Source organism: Physeter macrocephalus, chromosome 8, assembly GCF_002837175.3.
Source record: "Physeter macrocephalus isolate SW-GA chromosome 8, ASM283717v5, whole genome shotgun sequence".
Classification (NCBI taxonomy): domain Eukaryota; kingdom Metazoa; phylum Chordata; class Mammalia; order Artiodactyla; family Physeteridae; genus Physeter; species Physeter macrocephalus.
In genome coordinates, this window is record NC_041221.1 from 136,455,631 (window position 1) to 136,481,189 (window position 25,559).

The 25,559-nt window shown below is 42.4% G+C and overlaps 4 protein-coding genes across 9 annotated transcripts in view; 3 read left to right on the forward strand and 1 right to left on the reverse strand.

Annotated features, from left to right (window-relative positions):
• HARS1 (histidyl-tRNA synthetase 1) overlaps positions 1-2,553 on the reverse strand; it is a 13,524-nt gene extending 10,971 nt beyond the window's left edge. For all 4 annotated transcript variants that reach the window (XM_028493310.2, XM_055086800.1, XM_028493311.2 and 1 more), the window contains exons 1-2: positions 2,385-2,553; positions 2,016-2,105 (exon numbers count right to left, since the gene is read on the reverse strand). In XM_028493310.2, coding sequence (XP_028349111.1) covers positions 2,016-2,105; positions 2,385-2,474 — 180 coding nt within the window. In that variant the 5' untranslated portion in view covers positions 2,475-2,553. The remainder of the gene's footprint in view (positions 1-2,015; positions 2,106-2,384) is intronic.
• Positions 2,554-2,635: 82 nt separating this feature from the next.
• Positions 2,636-10,340, forward strand: LOC102992380 (histidyl-tRNA synthetase 2, mitochondrial). 3 transcript variants are annotated; one of them, XM_007107944.4, is made up of 13 exons: positions 2,636-2,924; positions 4,135-4,209; positions 4,613-4,732; positions 4,842-4,937; positions 5,631-5,756; positions 5,862-5,969; positions 6,229-6,327; positions 6,648-6,741; positions 7,057-7,184; positions 7,277-7,519; positions 7,687-7,803; positions 8,957-9,103; positions 9,520-10,340. In XM_007107944.4, the coding sequence occupies exons 1-13, from the start codon at positions 2,817-2,819 to the stop codon at positions 9,577-9,579; spliced, it is 1,521 nt and encodes a 506-aa protein (XP_007108006.1). In that variant the 5' UTR covers positions 2,636-2,816; the 3' UTR covers positions 9,580-10,340. The 3 variants fall into 3 exon arrangements, with proteins under 3 accessions (XP_007108006.1, XP_054942776.1, XP_007108008.1); XM_055086801.1 differs by having other exon boundaries at positions 2,726-2,924; positions 7,277-7,384; XM_007107946.4 differs by lacking the exon at positions 6,229-6,327 and having other exon boundaries at positions 2,726-2,924.
• A 798-nt stretch (positions 10,341-11,138) lies between these two features.
• On the forward strand, positions 11,139-16,400 carry ZMAT2 (zinc finger matrin-type 2). The gene is made up of 6 exons (XM_007107949.3): positions 11,139-11,218; positions 11,549-11,642; positions 12,641-12,764; positions 14,007-14,080; positions 14,528-14,673; positions 15,340-16,400. The coding sequence occupies exons 1-6, from the start codon at positions 11,201-11,203 to the stop codon at positions 15,481-15,483; spliced, it is 600 nt and encodes a 199-aa protein (XP_007108011.1). The 5' UTR covers positions 11,139-11,200; the 3' UTR covers positions 15,484-16,400.
• A 2,422-nt stretch (positions 16,401-18,822) lies between these two features.
• The window catches only part of LOC102986313 (protocadherin alpha-1-like), a 67,378-nt gene continuing 60,641 nt past the window's right edge, over positions 18,823-25,559 (forward strand). Inside the window, 1 exon segment of the mRNA XM_055086908.1 lies at positions 18,823-19,027. The gene's annotated coding sequence lies outside the window, so the exon portion shown is untranslated.

Genomic DNA, 25,559 nt, shown 5'->3' on the forward strand with positions numbered 1-25,559 from the left:
GCGGCATGTGGGATCTTCCCGGACCGGGGCACGAACTCGTGTCCCCTACATCGGCAGGCGGACTCTCAACCACTGCGCCACCAGGGAAGCCCTTCTTTTTTTTTTTAAACATCTTTATTGGAGTATAATTGCTTTACAGTGTTGTGTTAGTTTCTGCTGTATCTCATTTTCTTTTAACACTAAATTATGGAAATTTTCCAACACACATTATAGAGAATAGTACACTGGACCACCCCACCCTGTGTTTATTACCTACCTTCAACAACTATCAACATCTGCTATTCTTATTTTATCTAAGCCCCAACATTTTTTTCCTGCAGTATTTTAAAGTAAATCCCAGATATCATATACTTTCATCCATAAATATTTCAGTATGATTGTCTAACATATAAGGATTAAAAAACAAAACACTACAATACCTTTCTTACAGCCAATACAACTTAACAGCAACCCTTTACCTAGTGCCCAAACCATGTTTAATTACCCCCAACTGCCACAATAATATCTTTCTATGGTTGACTGTTTGAATCAGATTCTTAATAAGTTCATAACTTGTACTTGGTTGATATGTCTCATGTCTATTTAATCTGCAACAGTTTCCTTTCCTTTTTTAAAAAAAAATGTCCTTTATTTGTTGAGGAAACTGAGTCATTTTTCTGAAAGAATTTTTCTCATTCTAGATTTGGTTAACCGTATATTCAATGTGGTCATTTAACATGTTCCTCTATTTCCCATATTTCCAGCAAACTGGTAGTTAGGTAAACTGGTAGTTAAGTCTGAAGACTGATTAGATTCAGGTACAATTCTTCTTGGCAAGAATACTTCATAGGTGGTGCTGTGTACTTCTTATTGCATCACATCAAGAGGAACATAATGTCTGGTTGTCCTACTTTTAGTGATGCTAAGATTGATCACTGGGTTTAGCTGAGGTCAGCCTGATCTATCATAAATCCCCATTAATCTTTTCACCCAGTAGTTTGAATAATTATTGATGGTCACTGCCTTGGGGTTTTACACCATCTCTTTAACCTTTGAAATGAGTTATATGTAGAAAGGAATAGCTCAATGATTTTAGGAGCCCAAAGAATTACTCTTAAATGGTGACATCTCAACATAAGGAAGACAGATCACCTCCCCTCTACTTTGGAATTTCACATACATTCATTGAATACCTATTTAGTCCCAGACTCTCAGGTTAAATAAACCATGTGAATAATGAAAAGTCAGCAATAAATGCAATAACAGAGATACTTATGAAGTGCCAAGGGAACCCAGATGATAGGTAAATAGTTCAGTTTATAGAACTTACAGAAAGTAGCATCTGAACTGAAATCATGGTGGTTGAGCTAGGAATCTCCAACTTCATTCCATTCTACTCTCCTTCTCTATTTGGTTCTAGTCATAAAGGTCTTTTTATAGTTCCTGGAAACTACCAAGGTTCTTTCTCACTTCAGGATTTCCATACCCTACCTGGACTTATCTTCCTCACACTCTTCACCCGGCTGTCTTCCACTCATCTATTAGGTCAGCTAGTCTATCACTTCTTCAGACTTCCCAGTTCTCCCTTATTTTCTCAGAGCATCGTTTTTACTTCTTTACATCACTTAACACAATTTGTAGTTACATATCCATGTGTGGGATTATTTCTCCTAAGTGTTTCCTTCAGTAGAATGTAAGCTCCCTGAGGGCAGGCTATATTGTTCACCATGGTACACTCACTGCTTTGTACAGTGCTAGGCACACAGTAAGCACTCAGTAAATATTTACTGAATGAAAGAAGGAGTAGCAGTAGCAGGTAGACTCCCCTAAGTACCCAGCTGGCCTAGTTTCTGCCATCACTTTGCCATCCCAGAATGACTCAGAGTCCAATCCAGCCTGGCGCCTAGAGCCAACTGTTGTTTCCTCTGCAGGATTTCAGATCCTCCTCAATGACCTGATTCAGAGAAGCAGGCATATATGCGTCCTTGTGAGTGGAATTAGGGACCCTCACAGAGGCTCCCTAAAGGAATATTTACCTTGGGGGTTTTGAGCACAAACTTCTGTTTCCCTTCATCAGGGCCCAGTTGTGCCTTCAGTTTCAGTAGTTTTGCCACCTCCTCCTCGATCTGTGGAGGGAAAGTAGGCGCTGAGCTACCACATCTGCCACCCCCTCCTTCTTCCGTCATTCATTCAGTATCCCTCCCTCATCAGGATGTGGGGCATATCTCGCTCCCAAGCCTAGCTTTGCTTCTCTCGGGTCCTATCGCAGCTACCTCCCCACCCAGCCCGTCCTCCTACCTACAAGTCCAGTCCTTTCTTCCACATCCCCATCCTCTGTGCAGACCACTCCCCGCTCTGTTCTCCCAGGCCTTCCTTTGTTCCTTCTCCTGCCTCCTGGGTCGTACCTGCTCGGCGCTGGCCTTCTGCTGCTTAAGGGCCCGCACGCGCTCTCCCTGAAGTCGCACCAGATCCTCCAGCGTGGCGCGATCTGCCATACTGGCTGCCTACTGGAGCTGACTGCTGTCTAGATAGGTTGTGGCGGGGGCCACAGCTTCAGCTCGGATGACTTCCGGCTATCGAGTCGAGGGCCCGCACGCCTAGAAAGCCACCAGTCAGTACAACAATCACTTCCGGCTCCTACCGGAAGTGCGGAAGCTGGGCGGGAGCCAGAGAGGACTGGAGCTACTCTGCGGGATTCGGGAGGTGTAGAAACGCTCACCTCTTCTGTGGTGCTCGGGCTTCGCCTCTACAGCGCCCTGTACCCTTCCTGGGGTCCTGTCTGCCTCCTTCCTAGGTCCTTTGCCTCGTGTTCCGGAAATCCTGCCTCCTGCTGCACGATGCCCCAGCTCGGACTCCTACATGGGAGGGCCTGGGCTGTGCTGTTTGGCCAGCTCCGGCGGCCGCCCGGTGCTGTATGCATCAGGGCAGTCCATTCTCATAGCCAGGTGAGCCAGACTGAGATAGCTCTGGTCTGTCGGGGCAGGATCTCCGGGTCTGAAAGCATAGGCTCGCGGCCTGTACTCCCGCAGTATTAACAGTCGGTTTTTTGTTGAGTGCCCAACCATGTACCGACACAGAGCTAAGGCCTTTTAGGATGCTTTGTCATTTAATCATCATAGCAATCTTGAGATGTTGGGGTTATTATTACCGTTTTACAGTTGAGGAAACGGAGGCTCCAAGGTTAAATGACTTACCTATGGCTACATAGTAAGGGAGCATTTTAATATAGGTCCACAGTCCCTTATCTGAAACTTTTGGGATCAAACACATTTAAATTTTTTTAAGCAAAATATATGAATATTCCCACTAAGTGAGATGACTAACGGCCATAAGTAGAGTGAGTTCACATTAGAATTTACCTCAAAATTTTTAGTTTTCAGAGATTATGGATTCTTAGGAGGGGTTGTGGGCTTCAACTGCTGTCCTTTGGAGCACAGAATCTGCCAAAGTATGAACTACTACACGCTCTATATTTCTGGAAGGGCATACAGCCTGCTGATGATAATCAAAATCACAGATTTCTGTTTTACCTTGGGAATGACACTATTGTGTTCCTAGTAGATGCTTTGTGCTATCATGAACAACAGAGCTCAGATCTTTTGTTATTTGCAGTCACAGCATCCTACCAATCGGCTTTTTTTTTTTTTTTTTTCCAATCAGGAAATCCATTCCTTTTCATTCCACAGGCATGTTCTGTGTTCTTGGGCTGTTTCTCTTCTGTCTTCCAGTTACTTTTTCCCTATCTCCAAACCTAATGACCATTACTACCTTATTAACAATTCTTATTTTTCACTCTTTGAGTAGGAACTGAGAACTGGAGATCATACTAATCCCTACTCCTATATGGTTAGTGGTGGTAGTCTTGGGTTGCTTTGTGCCTTCCTTGTTTTTTGCTGGTTAAAGTTTTTCATACTTTAAAAAACTCCAATTACAGTGAGGAAGCTTGTATGGTAAACATCTGATCCCATATGTATTACATATGTATTGCAGATACAACTGGGTTTTTGGAAGTGGGCTGAGATTGGGATAGAATAGTGTTCAGACTTCCTGTTGCTCAGGGCCAAAAGTATTTTCAGATTGGTGGTACACAGGGGCAGAGATACCACAAGTTTGGCCAGTATTGAGAGGAGCCATATCTCACATTTCTTCTGCCAGGTTGCGGAGGCAGCGTTAGCAACCCAAATGAAACCACGTCAAGAGAAATCAAATTTTATTATCAAGACCCCAAAGGTAATGCCCTTTGCCCCACCCTGTCCGTTAAGAGTGCCTTGGAGTTCTTCCCTGTGCTTCTCTTCCTGACCACTTTTAATGTTTTTGTTTTTGTTTGTTTGTTTGTTTTGGCTGTGCCGCATGGCTTGCGGGATCTTAGTTCCCTGACCAGGGGTTGAACCCAGGCCCTTGGCAGTGAAAGCGCAGAGTCCTAATCACAGGACGCCCGGGGTATTCCCTATTTTTAATTTTTCACTATTTCACTAATTCTTCACTATTCTTGAGGTACTGGGTGGGGCTCATCGTTGTCTGAACTCAAAGAGATTTCAACTCCAGACCTTAGATTATAGATGTAGTTTAACTCTTTGTCTTAAATGGACTTGTCTTTGTCTTTGTTTTCACTCTGGCTCCTTTTGGTTTCTAGGGCACCAGAGATCTTAGTCCCCAGCAGATGGTTGTGAGGGAGAAAATTCTTGATATGGTTGTTAGCTGCTTTAAACGTCATGGAGCAAAGGGGTTGGATACCCCAGCATTTGAGCTAAAGGTAAGAGGAGAAAAAAAGTGCAGGAACCCCATTTCTTTCCCAAAGGGCGTCTAGCCTATGTTCTGGAGTCCTCCTTTTAACCGTGTCACTTTCTGTTTGAGCCCTGTAGGAAATGCTTACTGAGAAGTATGGAGAGGACTCTGGGCTCATCTATGATCTGAAGGATCAGGGTGGAGAGCTATTGTCCTTGCGCTATGACCTTACTGTATCCTTCTAAGTATGGGAGCCTGACTTACCTCTTTCCAAACCCAGAGGGCATTCTCTGATAATGGGACAGGAGTGACTCTGGGACCCTATAGGTTCATTGGCAGCAGCCTTTACTTCAAGTTTATTCCAGAAGGCAATTCTGCCAGCAGCGCCTGGCCTGGAGCTCTGTCATTTAAGTTTATAGTGTGTCAGAATCCGTTGAGGAAGCTTGCAAAAATACAGATTCTTGACCTCTAGCCCCAGATTTTCTTATTCTGTAGCTGGAGTGGTGTTCAGAAATCTGCATTTTAAATAGGTACCTGGATAATTAAGATGCAGGTGGTCCTTGAACACTTGAAGAAACATTGATATAGAAGTTGTAGGCAAATCCAGGTTCTGAAGCTTGACTCTTCTGAGACAGTTGAGAATTGATCTGAATGGGAGGGAATGGCCCAGACTTGAAGTTCTTGGGTCGTTTCTATCTCTGCTTCCCCTGCTTTCTACCAAACTTGCAGGGATTCCTTCATTTGACACTATTCAATGTTTATTGATTGCTATGCCTTGGTGATAGTGGGAAAGGAGACAGAGAAAGTCCTTGTTCTAATCCTAGTGGATGAGATCCAATTGATAGAAGCCCAGTCCTCCCTAATGTCTTTCCACTGGGGCTAAGCTCTGGATGTAGTATTTTTCCTCCTTAACCTATTTATGTGAGGTCCCTTTTGCTCGTTATCTGGCCATGAATAAAGTGAAGAAGATGAAACGCTATCATGTTGGAAAGGTGTGGCGTCGGGAGAGCCCAACCATAGTCCAAGGCCGCTACAGGGAGTTCTGCCAGTGTGTAAGTGACCTGATGGAGGCAGCATGGTTTGATAGTTCTGGGGACCAAAACCTGGGAACTGGCTGCTCAGTAATTTTTTTTTGCCTGTCTTTTTCTTTGCTGTAGGATTTTGACATTGCTGGTCAGTTTGACCCTATGATCCCTGATGCAGAGTGTTTGAAGATCATGTGTGAAATCCTTAGCGGGTTGCAGCTGGGGGATTTTCTCATTAAGGTGAGGCCAGAGCCGAGGACTGAGGGGAGAAGTCTCGATTTGCCCTAATGCTGTTTGAAAACATACGTGACCCCAGCCATTAAGCTTGTAGCTCTAGGACTTTCTTAGTACAGGTGTTGCATTTTATATCTATATCTATATAGTCACCCTGTGGAATTTCCTTTCTATCCCTTTTATGAGTCACGCAAGTAGGGACTGCCATTGTTTTGAGGGAGAGGTCATTCATAACCCACTTGGGTCACTTCCATTGAGTTCACAGGTCAATGACCGGCGGATTTTGGATGGGATATTTGCCATCTGTGGTGTTCCTGAAAGCAAGTTCCATGCCATCTGCTCCTCGGTAGACAAACTAGACAAGGTAACAAAGAAGACATGCTTCAGTAGATCCTATCAGAGTTTCTGCCCTGTCTTCAAATCTATATATACCTTTAGAGGAAAATAAGGAGATGGTGGCTGGAAGTGAGCTATTTCTGGGAGGAAGGTAAGGAGACATTCTGAAACGAGACCTGAGTTTTGCTTTGCAGTGGAGATTATGGCTGGATTTCCTAAGCTGCCTCTGACTTTGCTGAGTAGAGTGTTAGCTACTCGTGACATACATAATGAATGAAATGAGATGTCCTTTTCCATTAAGAGAAAGAAGGATCTTGGGGCTAGGCTAATGTTTGGGTGTTTGTGCAGATGTCTTGGAAAGATGTGAGACATGAGATGGTGGCAAAGAAAGGCCTGGCTGCTGAAGTAGCTGATCGAATTGGGGATTACGTCCAATGTCATGGTAAGAATCAGTGTTTTCAGAGGTACATGATAGAACCAGAGTGAGGGTGATAAGTGTATAACTTCTACCTCTGAAACAGCTCCTTTTCATAAATGTGCTAAGTTCCAGCGCCTGGTTTTAATTTAATAACCTTTTTACTTACTATAACCAGTTATGTCTTCAGGTGTCAAAGATGGAGGCAGAGGAGGAGAATCTGGTCATATGTGATCGGGATATTTTTTTTTAAGAAAATGAGGAGGACTAGCTGGAGCATATTAGGGATAAATTTGGATGAAACACATTTGAGTGTACAACACAGACCTTATTTCTCCCCAGGAGGGGTATCCTTGGTGAAACAAATGTTCCAGGATCCCAGACTATCCCAGAACAAGCAGGCCCTAGAGGGCTTGGGAGACCTGAAGCTGCTATTTGAATACCTGACTTTATTTGGAATTGCTGAGAAGGTAAGCTGGGTAGGGAGTGGACCTCCTGCTGTGTCTAGGGCTCCCAGGGTCCTGAGTCTTGTCTAAGACTGACTATAACCTTGTCCCCACAGATCTCCTTTGACCTGAGCCTGGCTCGGGGCCTGGACTACTATACAGGAGTGATCTATGAAGCAGTGCTGCTACAGACCCCAGCTCATGCTGAGGAGGAGCCACTGAATGTGGGCAGTGTGGCTGCTGGTGGGCGCTATGATGGGCTGGTGGGCATGTTTGACCCCAAAGGCCACAAGGTGCCGTGTGTGGGGCTCAGCATTGGGGTGGAGCGGATCTTCTCCATTGTGGAGCAGAGGATGAAGGTAGGTCCTTGGTAGGGTTAGAGTGGGGCTGCAGACCTTAAAAACTGTCATGTTTCTGGAAGTGCAGTTGGACTGTTTTTCTGATGATTGTTTTTTTTCTTTTTTTTTTTAATTATTGGTGCAAAGGAAGTTTTTATTAGTTTTACCTTCTCTCTCTCTTTTACTAGACTTTTGGTGAGAAGATACGGACCACAGAGACCCAAGTGTTTGTGGCCACACCACAGAATAACTTTCTCCAAGAACGGCTGAAGCTAATTGCAGAGCTTTGGGATGCTGGGATCAAGGTATAATGGAGCTAATATCCAAAACATCTAGGTATATGTGGAATTCATGCGCCAGGCCCACTTCTACCTTATGCCTAAGGTGGAACTTAAGATCTTTCTAGTCTTCACCAGTGTGTCTTCTTAGGGTATGAGGGCTAGCTACTTACTTATTTGGATATGCCTGCTTCTGGGGTTTGAGTGGTATGGTCACTTCTTTTTTTTTTTTTTTTTTTCACATCTTTATTGGGGTATAATTGCTTTACAATGGTGTGTTAGTTTCTGCTTTATAACAAAATGAATCAGCTATACATATACATATATCCCCATATCTCCTCCCTCTTGCGTCTTCTTCCCACCCTCCCTATCCCACCCCTCTAGGTGGACGCAAAGCACCGAGCTTATCTCCCTGTGCTATGCGGCTGCTTCCCATTAGCTATTTTACTTTTGGTAGTGTATATATGTCCATGCCACTCTCTCACTTTGTCCCAGCTTACCCTTCCCCCTACCCGTGTCCTCAAGTCCATTCTCTACGTCTGCATCTTTATTCCTGTCCTGCCCCTAGGTTCTTCAAAACCATTTTTTTTTCTTTTTTAGATTCCATATATATGTGTTAGCATACGGTATTTATTTTTCTCTTTCTGACTTACTTTATTCTGTATGACAGTCTCTAGGTCCATCCACCTCACCACAAATAACTCAATTTCGTTTCTTTTTATGGCTGAGTAATATTCCATTGTATATATGTGCCACATCTTCTTTATCCATTCATCCATCGATGGACACTTAGGTTGCTTCGGTATGGTCACTTCTAAGTCCCCTATTCTTTTCTTTAAAATTAAGTAATTATTTTTTGGCTGCGTTGGGTCTTCGTTGCTGCACGCAGGCTTTCTCTAGTTGCGGTGAGCGGGGGCTACTCTTCATTGCAGTGCGCAGGCTTCTCATTGCGGTGGCTTCTCTTGTTGCAGAGCACAGGCTCTAGGCGTGCGGGCTTCAGTAAGTAGTTGTGGTACGCGGGCCCAGTAGTTGTGGCGCACGGGATTAGTTGCTTCGCGGCATGTGGGATCTTTCCAGACCAGGGCTCAAACCCGTGTCCCCTGCATTGGCAGGCGGATTCTTAACCACTGTGCCACCAGGGATGTCCCTAAGTCCCCTATTCGTTCTTCACCCTTTTCAGGCAGAGCTGATGTATAAGAACAACCCTAAACTACTAACTCAACTGCACTACTGTGAGAACATGGGCATCCCACTGGTGGTCATTATTGGTGAGCAAGAACTGAAGGAAGGGGTCATCAAGCTCCGTTCAGTGGCCAGCAGGGAGGAGGTGAGTGGGGGCAGGCAGAAATAGGAGGGACCAAGTGTTTCTACCTTTCTTAGATTCTTTAAGAAATATATATCTTTTGGCTGAGAAAATATCTCCAGGGTTAATCGTGATAGAGATGAATGAGCACCCACCCTAGGCAACCATTATAGCCGATGATTGGTTGGGTGGGCAAAAGAACAAATGAAATCTCTATGGGTGTTTCAAGACTAATCAACAAAATAGACATAGATCAGGTGTTTGAATCCCTTTAGTCTTGAGGGCATACATTCTCCAGGTCAGGTTGAAGCACATACTCCTCCCTACTGATTGCATAAATAGTGGGAGCAATTGCAGAGTTAAATGAATCCAGAAAAGTAGTGGCTAAGGAACTAGTATCACTCTCTAGTTTGTCACATGAGAGTTCTGTTATGTTTCAGGTGGCCATTACACGGGAAAATCTTGTGGCTGAAATTCAGAAGCGACTATCTGAGTCTTGATCCTTGCCTGAATGCCATCTGCTGTTCTGTGTAGAAAAGGTTTCATCTAGGACTGACTTCCTGAGGGACTTCACAACTGCTGGCCAGGATGGGTGACAAGTGCCCCCCTGCATCCTTCATCCTTCCTGGGTACAGAACTGTAGAAGGCCCTGAGGACTCCTGGGCTAGTGTGAGCAGCTATTCTGCATGGGCGCAGATGGCTGGTACGTGAAAGAGACATGCTGTAACGTCCGAGGCAGATGGCAGGTTTGAAATGCCACTGAGTGCTGCCAACAGGTACTGAGATGGTTGCTATGAGCAAGTCTCTGGGAAAGTCACCTCAGGTTGAGAGGATTCTGACCATTGAGATCAAAAGTCAAATACTTAGCCTTCTGCTCTGGCTTCTGAGCCAGTTTCTGGGAAGTTTATCCATAACCTGCCCTTGGCCTGTCCAGGGAGTTTTTGGGAGACAGCAAAGAGTTGGGCAATGACTGTTTTCTGTTTTGTTTGAGGACAGAGATGCTATCCCAAGGGCATAGCAGTGCCCATATTGATGTGGCATCTCTCTAGCCCATCCATTGTTAATAATAGTAGGGTGAGGCTGTCTGTTTAATAATCTTGAATGTTGAACTTAATAAGTGACCTGACAAGATTGAGATCTGATCTTTTGAGATTTTGGAGACCATTACCTGTGCCAGAATCACTGCTCTGACTTCCATGTCCTGCCATGGAGGTGCCTGTTCTAGAAGTGGTTGTATAATATATTAAATAAATTATTAAATATAGTAGTTTGGGTAATTTGTTATCAAGGGATTGGTTTGCATAGGCCATGGAAAACGCTTGAGTGTACACTGGAGGATTCTGTGAGCTAGGAGTAACCTCCCTGGGGTGATGTTTCTGTATTCAGTGAAGGGAGCAGCCACAGTTCCCCTTCCCCCCAAATTGGAGATACAGTCACGTCACTAAATCAATGTATAGTGAGATATCTGCTGGAGTTCTTCACCCTAGAGTGTTGCTGATGACCGACCTTCCCAAGTCCCATCATGTTGATTAAACTGTGCCCTATAGATTGAATGACTGATGTTTCTCAGCTGAAGGAAAAATGAGTTAACCAAAGTTTGATAGCATTGCTTCAAGATAAAGAGACAAGCTGCAAAAAGCGCTTTGCATATGTGCGTTGGAAAGGCTGTAGCCTTTACAAACAGTTGGCGCTCTTGGGGCCTTATTTTTAGTGCATACAGGTAAATGAAGCATCTAGAGCCCCTATAACGGCGCTTCAGCCTTAAAGAAGGTTTGGAAGTTCTTGGCAGTGCACGCAAGTTGATTAGATTAGATCAGAGAGCACTGATCCGAATCTCATTTTCCTCTTTGGTTAAAAAGACAAGTTGAATCTACGCTTGTTTTGAAAGCCACGGCAAAAACGTTTCCAGGCGCCCTTACTTCCGTGTTGCTTCATACTCTCCTTGCGCATGCGCTATTTCTTTGGAGCAGGGGCGGGGCCGACAAATCCTGTTTTAGAAGCCCTCCAGTGCTTAGCTCGTTTAGAACACGAGAGTCTAAGCTTATTGGAGGGAAGCTTGCTTTACGGCTCAAGGCCGCTTTTTACGGCATTTTCCGGCTTCCCATTCACTTCGCAGTGAAGATGGCGTCGGGCAGTGGGGTAGGTGTTGTGTGTGAGGAGGCTTGGGGTTGGGGGTCGGGGGTGGCTTCTCGGCGCCGAGTATTCTGCACCCGATTGACTTCCCGACACCTCCTCGCAATCTAATGGCCCCAGTTCAAGAGCTTCTTCGTAAGGCCCTGGCACAGGGTCAGTGAAATCGGGGAGGGCTCTGGTTGGGGTCCTGAGGCAACCTCAGCCTCCTGGTGCTGTCCGGAGAGGCTTCGCTTTCCCCAGGTCCCGGGGCCGCCTTGGCAGCGAGGACGCGCTTCCGTTTTTCCAGGAGTCGGACACGATTATCGACGAATCTCAAGCGCTTTTTCCTCCCCCCAGACAAAAAACTTGGACTTTCGCCGAAAGTGGGACAAAGATGAATATGAGAAGCTCGCCGAGAAGAGGCTCACGGAAGAGAGAGAAAAGAAGGATGGTGGGTGCCTTCTCCATCAAGTGCTAAGTGTATTATAGAGGCGATGCAATGGTTGGAGAGTGGGTGGGGAGTTGAAATGCGCTGACCTCCTTTCTTGTGTAACCTTTGGTAGAGCATTGCCTCCCTGGTCCTCAGTTTCTTCAGGTATGAGAGCGAGGAGGTGGACTGAAGTGCTTTTGAGGTGCTTTCCAGCTCTGTGATTCTGCTTCCTTGCCCTACCTTTGCTTGGCTCATTTCGTACTTTCCTCAAGTACAGAGAAGAGAGTGGGATCCTTACTAGTGACAGAAGAAGGAGTATTTTGCTGCTATGTATTATTGCTTTTGAAGAGCAGCAGGGAACATGGTATTGTTTAACCCAGCGCTTAGTGCTTGCTGTTCTCGGTGCGTTATACAATGTCAGGGAGTTGGTGCTTCTCTCCTAGAGATTCCACTGTATAAAAGGAAACGTCTTATTTTCTCATCTGTTTTCAAACTGTACATTTTTCTTCTGCTCTACTTCTACACCACGTTGCATAATCTAACTCTTTTGGTTTTTATGTAACTTGCACAATAGTACTTGCCATATAACAGATATTTCCTAAATGTTGGTCCCCCTTTAAAAGTTTTCCCAGCTCTCAGAAGATTCTTTTCTGTTTTATGCTTGGGATATCTGTTTGAAAGCACTATTGAGTGGTTTTACTCTGCTTTTAAAAGGTTGCTTTTTGTGAAAATTCAGAACTCCTCCCCTCAATTCAGTTAATTAATGAATAAAAAAAATTGCTTTTAGACTCGTTGGCTTTGAAGTGGAGGAAAGATGTAGAGAGTTAAGGATTGCTTGTCATTTTTTTCTGTGTTGAGCTTCTCCTTAGCTGCTGCTAGAAGTGACTGTTGTGTCCCTTGCTTCAGGTTTCAAAAATACATGAAAGTAAACCTCAGGATTTTGGATTTCATGCGTTTCTTCTCCTTTATGGTTAAGGAACTCTAATAATGAAGGGACTTTCTTCCCCATTATATTTCAGGAAAACCAGTGCAGCCAGTCAAGCGAGAGCTTCTCCGGCATAGGGACTACAAGGTGGACCTGGAATCTAAACTTGGGAAGACAATCGTCATTACCAAGACCACCCCACAATCTGAGATGGGAGGGTGAGTGGCTTTTCATCTTTCTCTGCAGCCAGTAGTAAGTCTAATAAACTGTGTTGGTTTTAGGAAGTGTTGAGCAGGGTACCTGGCCTTAGAATAACAACCTTGTTTCCTGTAATTCCATCCATTGTCCTCCAAGGTCTCAAGTTAACTTAATAGTGTCTCTAAGAGGGGTCACTCTGTAGGCTTCTTCATATTAGCACTGTAACTACTTCTTAATATCTTAAAAGGGATTATTTGTTCTCCTGCCAGAGGAAGAAATGAAGAAAAGGACTACTGAGGAGATTTCTAAGGGAGAAGTTAGGTGAAGCTAGAATGGAGCCCAGGAGCTGTTGATGGTGAATAAAGGGGGTTGAGGTTACAGACTGGCTGCAAAGGTTGTAGCTGTTATGGATTTCCTGGTTGTGCACCTTCCTCCTAGACCAAAACTATAAGCTTTGGGTTATAGAAGGGTCCCACAAGAACTCTTCATCTTTTTGTTCACCACTACCTCTCTTTCCAGTTAGGTTTTCCAGCAGGAGCATAACACAGATAACAATGAGTGACACTTTTCTGAGCTGCTTCTCTGAGTAAATCCACTGTTGTCCTTCCTCTTTGTGTTAGTTATCTATTGCTATTTAAATCAATACATTAACCCAGTATTTAGCAGCATAAAACAATGGATAGCTCACAGTATCTGTGGGGAAGTAACCTGGGAAAGGTTTACCTAGGTGGTTCTGGCTCATTGTCTCTCACAAAGCTGTTATCAAGGTGTCTGCTGGGTCTGCATTCATCTGAGGTATAAGTGGGGCTGGAGGATCTGCTTCCAAGCTCTGTCACGTGGCTGTGGTTTGGAGGCCTCAGTTCTATGCTCCATGGGCCACTCCATAGTGCTGCTCACAACAAAGCAAGTGGTTTCCCCAGGGCACATGATCCTTGTGAACAGACTAAGACAGAATCCATGTTTTTTAATAACCTAATCTTGGAAGTGACATAGCATCATCTTTGATACATTCTATTGATCACACAGACTAACGCTGGTGCGAATTGGGAAGGGCCTATATAGGAATACCAGGAGAGTGGGATCATTGTGGGGGCCATCTTGGAGGTTGGCAGCCACACTCTTCCAAGAGCTAAGGCTTTGTGGAAATGAGAATGCTTCTTCTAAAAAGAAATTTTACCTAAAAATAATGAGTTTTTTGGTTGAAAACGATAAAATCCTTACAACCAGATTTGACCATAGTGCTGTTTTTTTCTGTTTTCTAGATACTATTGCAATGTCTGTGACTGTGTGGTGAAAGACTCTATCAACTTCCTGGATCACATTAATGGAAAGAAACGTAAGGCTTGGAGGTAGTTTGTGATTGGGGCTGGATTTGAGTTTTGGAGGTGGGGTGCAGGAAAGGGTAGTTTCTATTGGGCCTCTTTTTCAATGTCTGGGGACTTCTCTAGTTGCTTCAGCATAGGTCATTCTTTACTTCATTGTTTAATGTTTCTGGAGTCCATGAGGTGAGTATCTGTTCTAAGCTCTCAACAAGCCCAGACCATGGTCTTCTCCAGGGCCCAGCTGTCCCCACTGGTGTGCATCTGCTCAGTAAGGGTAGTTGAAAGCTGCGTATATCTTGTTATCTGGGGCTACTGCCAGGGAACTTTTTTTTAGCCCTAATTATTTTTACTGTGTGTTTTATGAGTCTGTTTTTTGTTTTTTTTTAATGTCAGGAAAAGACTTTTTGAGGGACTTAGGATGTCTTAACAACCTTACCTTCTTCACTGTTGACCCTTCCCAGATCAGCGAAACCTGGGCATGTCTATGCGTGTGGAACGTTCCACTTTGGATCAGGTGAAGAAACGTTTTGAAGTCAACAAGAAGAAGATGGAAGAGAAGCAGAAGGATTATGATTTTGAGGAAAGGATGAAGGAACTCAGAGAAGAGGTAGAGGCTCTCTTCCTCATTCCACTCCCATCCCCAGAGGAGAGTTGTATCTCCTGAATTTCTGTACATTAAGGGGAACATTTATTGCCCTTGTTTGGGACTCTAATGATCTGAAGGAAATGGCTCTAAACCTATCCTTTTTTTCTGGATTCTCTGGGCCATACTTTTTTTTTTTTTTTTTTTTTTTTTACTACAGGAGTGATAAATTAAATGCACCTAGTCCCCAGCAGGCCCGTGGAGCCAGGCTGACTGGGTCAGAATTCTGTTTCCTTCACATACTGGCTGTGAATCTTGGACAAGCTATATAACCTCTTTGTACCTCTGTTTCCCCATATTCAAGATCTTAGTATATAATATACATAAAGCACTTAGACCAGTTCCTGGCTTGTACTATATGCCCCAGAACGTTAGTTCCTATTATGTGGCTTTACTCCCATCACCTTGTTAAGAACTAGAGATGAACTGGGATGTAGGATTGAGAAATGCTTTCCACAGGCTAAAACTTCTCTTTCTTGTCCCTTATGATCTTTACTGTGGCTTTTCCTCTGCTCTTGAAATTTTACTTGTCTTTAATTATTTTATTCTAAAGATAGAAAGGAAGCTCACCTATCTCTTTCAACATTTGGCTCACGAGTCTGAACTGATTCTGAGTGATTTCCCTTCTAGGAGGAAAAGGCCAAAGCCTACAAGAAAGAGAAACAGAAGGAGAAGAAAAGGAGGGCTGAGGAGGACTTGACATTTGAGGAGGATGATGAGATGGCAGCTGTGATGGGCTTCTCTGGCTTTGGTTCCACCAAGAAGAGTTACTGAGGCTTTCTATGCTTGGCTTTTTGCCAGGCCTAACTTTGTGTGTGTGGGCGTCACCTTTTGGGAGGTACTGGGGAAAGTCCTTAAGAGTGGCAGTGGGGAGGGCTAGAGGGTGGGTGTTTGTGGTTTCCCTCTACCTTGGGAGAGAGCACAGGATGCAAAGGAATGTGCTGTGGCATGTTCCTTCAGCCTCAGTATTTCACTGGAGACAGAGGACCTCTGATCATCTGAGTTCCCAATAAAGAAAAACCACCTCTTCTGAGGCTGCTTTCCCGAAACTCCCCTTGCATCTTTCCCTCTTCATCTGTCCATCTCATCTGAGCATCCTACATTTACCCTGTGTTCTGCCTTTGTTTTAATTTTTACTCTTGCTTAGCCTACAGCAGAAGGGTTCTCTGGGTCCCCAGTTTCCAGTTGATAGCATATCCTTGACTGGCCCCTCCTTTTGCCATTCTCCCCCAGTCCCAACCCGTGGTTCTCCGGCCACCTGCGCATGCATGTGTACTTCTGCCTGGGTCAATGTTATGTGCGGGTGCGTGTGCATGAAACTGTCACATAGAGGGAGCCTAAGCTAGAGCCTCAGGTGCCTTGCTGCCTTGGGGCCTGGTGTTCTCAGCTTCCTCAGAGCATGTAACAGGAAATTAAATGGGATGAGTGTTTGGTGTGGTTTTTGTCTGGTGAGTTTTTTAACCTTTGTTCTTCATATGTAAACTGTTCAGCTTTTCCTATTTGTTTCATTTTATTGAGGATTATTCTGTTTTTGTCTTCCTTGTAAGCAGGCTCTTGGAAGAACCTGTTTGATGCAAAAAAGAAAAAGGAGAAAACCTCATATGGGAGCCCTTGGGTCTCAGAGGCTGTTCAACATGTATAATAAATAGCATTGACTGGGCCTATTTCACATTTGGTGGGAACATCCCATATTCTTCCCTGTGTATTGTTTTTTCTTCCCCATACTTATTCTTCTCCCTTTATTTGAGCCCTGTCACTTTTTTTCTAGGTGCCTTCAACACGAGTTATACTTTACTCTGATGTGATCTGTGTCTGGAGGAGTTTGAATATAACTTTTCCTGTAATTTTAGCCTCCTTTGATCTTCTGTTTCTGGAACAGCAGGGCTCAGGGTTGAAAACTTAGTGTTTTCCTAACTCTCTGCAGTTAGGCTAGGCACAGGGTTACTCGGTGTTTGCACTGTTGACATTTTGGGCTGGGTAATTCTTTGTTGTGGATGCTCCCTTGTGCATTGTAGGGTGTCTAGAGTATCTCTAGCCTCTACTCACTAGTTGCCAATAGCACCTTCTCCCCAAATTATGACAATGAAAGATGTCTGTGTCCCTGGAGGGGGGCAGGGCATAATTCCTCCCCCCTAGCCCCACTGAGAACTATTGAGAAGCTGCCTTGCCTCAAGTTGGGTCTAACTTGAGAATTAGATGGTACAGACTGGCTAACTAAAGTAAAAACAACTTTGATGTTCCCTAGATCAGGTACTGTGCCAGGCCCCAGGGATGCAGACGGAAAAAAAAGTCAGTTCCTTAAAGTAAAAAAAACAAATGGTAGTTACACAAGCTTCAAGCAGGTGAATTCTGTAACAACTTTAGTTGTTTCTCTGTTCCTTGAAAAGTGGGCTCTGCTTGGGCTACCAAGGCTGCTACCATATGGCTTGTTGACATTTTCTGCCTAATCTAGCCCTTTGGACACCTTTAAGTAGCATCTGAACCACTTGTGGGTCCCCCAAAGCACCATACTCTTTCCTTTGGACTTTTGTGCAAAATTCCCTTGCTGTCAGGCATCTCTTTTGCCGACTTTTCTTTTTTTGGGGGGGGTGGTGAGGGGCAGCGTGCTGCGTGGCTTGTGGGATCTGTTACCTGACTAGGGATCAAACCTGAGCCCTCAGCAGTGAAAGCGAGTCCTAACCACTGGACCACCAGGAATTCCCTGCCTAATTTTATTTCTGATGCTAAATCTTGCCAATGGAAACACTGAATGTGTCTTTATCTACTGGTTCAAGGACCGGCTCAAAATTTCTCATACAATATTGGGCCAGTTTTGGACATATTAGTTGGTGCTTTCCTTGGCAGGATTATGTGTTCTACAGGTCCTTGGGTAAGGAAATCTACCTTAGTCAACTGGGTCCTTTTGTTCCCCCCGTCAAGGCAGGCTAGAGAATGTATCAGTGAGCTGAGTTCCTTCCGTGGTTCAGTGTTCATTCTTCAGGCAGCTAATTCAACTTGGCTTCAAGCGATTTCCCTCTTTTTGGTACTGGTGGAATCTGACTTATGGTCATCTCTACTAAAAAGCAGTTCTGAAGTTCATTTTCTCTAAATTCTCTTGGGACTGGCAAGTGGTTTGAGTTTCCAAGGGGTCTGTGTAGGTCATGGGTGTTTGGAGGGGTTCAAGCTGGTGAATTTAAAAAAAAAGCGGGGGGAGGAAGGAGATGGGATGGAAATTTAGGAGCCCAGAGCAATCCTAGAGAACTCCAAACTCTGGAAGAGAAGCTTTATTGATGTTTGTGGTCTTTCTAAAAATCCAAGGAAATTTTGCATTCTGGTTGAGTCATATGCCTGTGACTGGCCTACATGAGTTCGTTCAGTGAGTGCTGAGATGCTGAACATGTTCTAGGCCCTGGTAGTAGCTTCTGGGACAAGGCAACAAGGCCCCAAGCGTCATGGAATTTACATTCTGGTGGAATTGCCAATTAAAGTATTTAGGGAACAGAAGATCTGTATGGCTTCAGATTTTGTGACTTCAGGCATCCCAGGGCCTCTCACATCTCTCCCATAACCTCCAAAATGTGAAGTCTTTAATTCAGCAATTCTACTCATATAAGTATCCTAAAAACAGACTTGCTTATGTGTACATATGCATACAAGGATGTTTACTGCAGCTATGTTTGTAACAGTGAAACATTTAAAATAAAACCGGTACATTTATACTTGAGTATAATGCAGCCATTACAATATATATGAATTAGATCTAGTGTATGTACTGACAAGATCTCCAAGACATTCTGTTAAGTGTAACAGAACAATACCCAACAACCCAATCCCCAATAAGCCCACCCTTCACCCCTGCCAGTCAAAACTATGTTGTGTGTACAGTTAAATACGAAGATTGAGGGAAAAAACTGTAGGAGTACACACTGAAATCGTAGTCATGGTTAACTGGAGAAAAGTAGGAATTGTGGCTGTTTACAGTATACATGCAAGGAATAGGGTGTTCTGTGCAGTTTAGAATAATTTTTTAAAAATAGTAACAGAAGGAGTGACACTATATGACACCTGGGAACTGTATAACACCTGGGAGAGGAGCTGTGGGGTTTAGCTGCAGAGTTCCAAGATAAGGCCTGAAGTAACAATTAGCAGCTTGTAAAGATTCCACTCTCCTGACTCAGGGCACTAAGAAAGTTGTTTAGACCACAGAGTGAGCGGCCCTGTGTGGTTGTCGGGAGAGCCTAGAGGCTGGACCAGAGGTCCAGAGACTGGTGGACCTGGTGACTGCCGTGTGGTAGGAGGGAATAAGCCCGGAAGCAACTGCGGAAGAGCTCACTAAGAGGTAGGGGAGACCTGGGTCCTTCTCACTGCTGTGTGTCGGCAGATGGGCACTCTCCGAGTGTCTGGATTGGGGGTGGGGAGCACGCTAAATCAGCCTGGATCGTATCTGTTCTGGTTGGTTTGTTGTGACGCACCTCTTTCTCAACAGTGAGGGGGGTATAATCCAGAGTCCCAAGTTGGGCTGGCTGTAGCTTGGCGGTTCCTTCGAATGCCTTATGATTTAACCACCCTTCCGAGGGTGGTTCGAGACCTGCGGCCGCTCACTAGCCCAACCCCTGTCCCAGCCTTCTTCATTTTCCCATTAATCCCTTTTGCTATACCAGCTTTCTTCATTTTCCCAGTAATCCCGCTTCGAGAAAGCATTTTGAGACTCCTCTGACGAAAGCACCAAAGCGACCAGGTTTCCAGCGGGTGTTCAGCTCCCATTCGACTAGGAACCAGGGTTCGTTGGAGAAATGGCTGGTGCTAGGACTGGGGCAGGAAATACAGAGATGAACCTAGAGCATCTTGGATTCACCTAGTAGTTCCAGGAAGTAAGGAAGTGCTAAAAAACAACCCCCCCCCCCAAAAAAAAACAACCCACTTACTTTTAAAATTGCTTTTGACGTTAAGTAATGTTTGCGTTTTTGTTCCAATAGTTATCAGTTATACTTGTATTTTTTCTAAGTCCTCAAATAACTTTTCCATAGGTGGGAAATTATTATTTCGTTTGTCAGCTCTATCTTGACTCCCTCCTATTACTTATATAACGATCAACTATTTTATTCCATTTTTCCCTTTCCTCCCTTCCAGTTTGAGTCATATTGTTTTTAGAAAACAATTTGCATACTCTTTTCCCACCCTTGTCACCACCTTTATTTTACTTGCAGATCTACAACTTATTAGTATATTTAATACCATCATGATGAGTATTAGTTGGATGAAACTCATTTTCTAGTAAATTCCTCAAACGAGGCTCCTGAGTACAGTATTCTGAGTTCTTGCATATTTAATACTGATTTTTTATAGCCTTGGTACTTAAAGGACAGATTGGCTGGATATAAAATCTTGGTTCTCACTTCTTTTCTTTTCCTTCCTAAATGATTTGGTCGTTTTGCCTGAGGCCCAGAGGATTTTTTTCTTTCAAATCTAATTGATTTTCTAAGATACCTCACAGTTGACCATTCCATATCAATTTTCTTTGGTCCTTGGGAGACCCTTTCGATGTGTAGATTGAAGTTTTATTTCCAGGAAGTTTTCTTGAATATTACATCTGTTTCATTATTTTGTTTTTCTTCTACAGGGACTGTAATATATGCTGGATCTTCTTTGCCTCTCTATCTAACACTTTCTCTCTGATCCTTCTCACTGATTTCTTAATTTTATTTTTATTTTCTTGGCTGTTTTAATTCCTTCTGTCAAAACCAGTTATTGTATTTTAAGTAAAATCTCTTCCCCTTGGACATCTTATAATTTAGTCTTTTTTTTTTCCTGAGATGATTTTTATTTTTGATCAGTTTCTTTTGATTTTGACTAACTCTTGTCTTATATCTTTTTGTTTTTGTCCATTTTTGTTCTGAGTTATTTTTCTGATTCACAGTATTTTTTCATATCACCAAATGACTGTTTAAGGTTATTTAAATCAGGTTGGAGTTTTCTTATCTCATGGTTAGTTTTGAAAAAAAAATTATTCTCTTTTTTTTTGGCTTTATATAATATTATACCTACTATTTTCTGTTCATTTTGAAATGTCTACTTTCCAGTTTCAGCAGTTGCAAATGAGGCAGGCAGTTGGGTGTTTTATCAGGTTTCTTAGTTTGAGAGTGCCCTCTTCTGTTGGTAGAATGGAGTGCATTTTTTTCCAAATAGAAGGCACTTTTTTGCAAGTGGAGCCCAGGTTGATGTGTCTTCTGATTTTGTGACTCTCTTTCATTTCTCTGGTAGTCTTCATTTTCACTCCTTGTTTCCTTCTTTCTCTTCACCATCAAGCCCTCAAGGGATACCTGCCCTTCAAATCATCTCTTTCCTCTGGACAAGATGCCTTTCAAAGATTTCCGTTTCTGGTCTCATTTTCAAGAATTTCTTTTAGAGTCCTCAATTCCTCTCATCCACCAGATCTCAGACCTGTTGTCAGCATTTCTCCACTCAAGTTGGGACTCTTTTTCTGGTGGTGACTTTATCTGTCTTCCACCATTGGTAGGATTCTGCTGCTCTCTAATCTTCTTTACCATCTTGGCCTCTCTTCAGTAGCATGGCTTTGTAACTGGATCTGCTGATTTGGATTGTAGAGTTACCAGTTTATATATAAAATGAAGTTTATAATATTCTGTCTCCAAATTATGCTGCAGTCATAGGTGGTTTTATTGTTTGTTTGGGTTTTTTTTGCTGCACCAAATGGCTTACCGGATACCTTAGTTCCCCAACCAGGGATTGAACCCGGCCCCTGGCAGTGAAAGCACCGAATTCTAACCACTGGACCGCCAGGGAATTCCCTAGCTTTCCTTTTTGTTCATTTGTTTGTTTTTAGGATGGGTGGAGAGATTCAAATTTAGGTCACTGGCATTCTGCAGGAACCTGGAAGCCAGGTCATTTTTTCCTTAAGCATTTTTTTCCTTCCAGTTTTATTGAGATATAGTGGACATAGAGCACTGTATAAGGTTAAGGTGTACAGCATAATGATTTGACCTATGTACATCATGAATTGATTACCACAATAAGTTTAGTGAACTTCTACATCTCATATAGATATAAAAAGAAAAGAAAACGGAAATTTTTTTTCCTTGTGATGAGAACTATTAGCATTTACTCTCTTAGCAACTTTTATGTATAACATAAAGCAGTATTAATTATATTTAACATGTTGTACATTACATCCCTAGTACTTATTTGTCTTATAACTGAAAGTTTGTGCTTTTGACTACCTTCATCCAATTCCCCTCACTCCACCCGTGCCGCTAGTAACTACAAACCTGACCTCTTTTTCTATGAGTTTTGTTTGTTTTTGAAGTATAATTGACCTACAACACTATTTTATTTCCTGGCGCACAACATAGTGATTCAACATTTCTGTACATTACAAAATGATCACCACCACCATAAGTCTAGTTACCATCTGTCATTATACAAAGATATTATATTATTATTGACTATATTCCCCACACTAAACATTTCATACCCATGACTCATTCATTTTGTAACTAGAAGTTTGTACCTCTTAATCTCACTAACCTATTTCCCTCATGCCCCTGCCCCACTCCCTTCTGGCAACCACCTGTTTGTTCTCTGTATCTATGACTCTTTCTGTTTTGCTGTGTTTGTTCATTTTTTTTGCTTTTTAGATTCCACTTATAAATGAAATCATAGGTATTTATCTTTCTCTGTCTGACTTGTTTCGCTTAGCATAGTACCCTCTAGATCCATCCATATTGTCACAAATGGCAAGATTTCATTCTTTTTATGGCTTAGTAATATTCCTTTGCATATATATATATATATATATATATATATATATATATATATATAACCACATCTTTTTGTCCATCTATCAATGGGCTCTTAGGTTGCTTCCATATCTTGGCTATTGTTAATTATGCTGCAGTGAACGTAGGGGTGCATGTATCTTTTTGAATTGGTAGGTTTTTTTTTTTTTTATAAATACCCAGGAATGGAATTGCTGGGTCATATGGTAGTTCTGTTTTTAATTTTTTGAGGAACCTCCATACTATTTTCCATAGTGGCTGCACCAGTTTACATTCCAACCAGTAGTGCCCCAAAGTTCCCTTTTCTCCATATCCTCACCAGTATTTGTTTCCTGTTTTTTTTTTATAATAGCTATTGTAACAGATGTGAGGTGATATCTCATTATGGTTTTAATTTGCATTTCCCTGATGATTAGTGATGTTAAACATGTTTTCATGTACATGTTGGCCATTTGTATATCTTCTGTGGAAAAATATCTATTCAAGGTATCTGCCCATTTTTAATTTTGTTTTTTTAAATGATTTGTATGAGCCACTTACCTATTTTGGATATTCACTCCTTATCAAATATATGGTTTCCAAATATTTTCTCCCATTCTGTAGAATGCCGTTTCATTTTGTTGATTGTTTTTCTTGCTGTGCAGAAGCTTTTTAGTTTGATGTAGTCCCACTTGTTGATTTTTGCTCTTGTTTGTGCTTTTGGTGTCATATCCAAAAAATCATTGCCAAGATCTATGTCAAGGAGTTTTTACCCTATGTTTTCTTCTCAGAGTTTAATGGTTTCATTGCTTACATTTAATCTCTTGGTCTACTTTGAGTTAATATATGTGAATAGTGTAAGAAAGGGTCTAATTTCATTTTTTTGCATGTGAATATCCAGTTTTCCCAGCACCATTTATTGAAGATACTATCCTTTCCCCATTGAGTATTTGTCATTCCTTGTCAAAAATTAGCTGACCATGTAAGTGTGGGTATACTTCTGGGTTCTTAATTCTGTCCCATTGGTCTGTATGTTAGTTTTAATGCCAGTACCATACTGTTTTGATTACTATAGCTTTGTAATATAGTTTGAAATCAGGACACATGATGCCTCCTGCTTTGTTATTTCTCTAGATTGCTTTCACTTTTGGGGTCTTTTGTTGTTCCATATGAATTTGGGGATTGTTTTTTCTATTTCTGTGAAAAATGCCATTGGAATTTTAATAGGGATTACATTGACTCTATAGGTGGCTCTGGGTAGTATAGACATCTTAAAACAATATTAACTCTTCCAGTCTATGAACATGTGATGTATTTCCATTTACAGTAAATCCCGTACATATGAACCTTCAAGTTGCGAACTTTCAAAGATGCGAACATGCGTTCGCATGTCCAATCACATAAATTAGTTCACGTGTCTGGTGTACATTGTCACGTGTGTGCATCCTCTACAAGTAGTTGCGCTTTTGTGTACTTTACTGTACAGTAATAGTAGTACAGTATCTTTATCTCAAGCCCAGGATGTCCGGAAGCAAGCATAAAAGCAGCTGCGATGTAGCTGATAATGTACTGTACTTTTTAGAGTACTGTACTGTAAGATTAAAGATGTTTATTTTCTTTGTGTTTGTTTGTTTTTTATGTAATTTGTGTGAAAAGTACTATAAACCTATTACAGTAGGGGAGTATATAGCCAATTGTGTTAGTTGGGTACCTAGGCTAACTTGTTGGACTTATGAACAAATTGGACTTACAAATTCGCTCTCGGAATGGAACTCATTCACATGCAGGGCACTTACTGTATTTGTGTCTTCTTCCTTCTTCAGTTTCTTTCATCAGTGTCTTATAATTTTTAGTGTATAAGTCTTGTACTTCTTTAGTTAAATTTATTCCTAAGTATTTTATTGTTTTTGATTTTTTAAAAAATTTTTTGGCTGCACCATGCGGTACGTGGGATCATAGTTCCCTGACCAGGGATCGAACCCACGCTCCCTGCATTGGAAGCACAGAGTCTTAACCGCTGGACCACCAGGGAAGTCCCTGACCCTATTTTAAATGGGATTTTTTCCTTTTTCATATAGTTTATTGTTAGTGTATAGAACTGCAACTGATTTTTTACGTTGATTTTGTATCCTGAAACTTTACTGAATTTGTTGATTAGTTCTAACAGTGTTTGAGTGGAGTCTTTAGGATTTTTATATAAGATATATAAGACCATGTCATCTACAGAGACAATTTTACTTCTTCTTTTCCAGTTTGGATACATTTTGTTTCTTCTTGTTGCCTAATTTTTCTGGCAGGACTTCAGTACTCTGTTGAATAGGAATGGTGAGGGTGGGCACCCTTGTCTTGTTCCTCATCTTAGAGGGAAAGTTTTCACTCTTTCACCATTGGGTATGGTGTTAGTTGTTGGCTTGTCATATATGGTTTTAATTATGTTGAAATATGTTCCTTCTATACTTGATTTGTTGAGAGTTTTTATCTTGAAAATATATTGAATTTTTTCAAAAATTTTTTGCATCTATTGAGATGATCACATTGTCTTTCATTCATTTTATATGGAGTATCACATTTATTGATTTGCATATGATGAACCATGTTTTCATCCCAGGGGTACATCCCACTTGACTTTTTTTTTTTTTGTCATGCCTCTTGACTTGTGGAATCTTACTTAGTTCCCTAACCAGGGTTCGAACCCGCACCCTCAGCAGTGAAACCACAGGGTCCTAACCACTGGACCGCCAGGGAAGTCCCCCACTTGATCCTTTTAATGTGCTGTTGAATTTAATTTGTTAGTACTTTGTTGAGGATTTTTGCATCTGTATTCATCAGGGATATTGGTCTGTAGATTTTTTTTTTAACATCTTTATTGGAGTATAATTGCTTTACAATGGTGTGTTAGTTTCTGCTGTATAACAAAGTGAATCAGCTATGCATATATGTATATCCCCATTTCTCCTCCCTCTTGCGTCTCCCTCCCACCCTCCCTATCCCACCCCTTTAGGGGGACACAAAGCACCAAGCTGATCTCCCTGTGCCGTGCGGCTGCTTCCCACTAGCTATCTATTTTACATTTGGTAGTGCATATATGTCGATGCC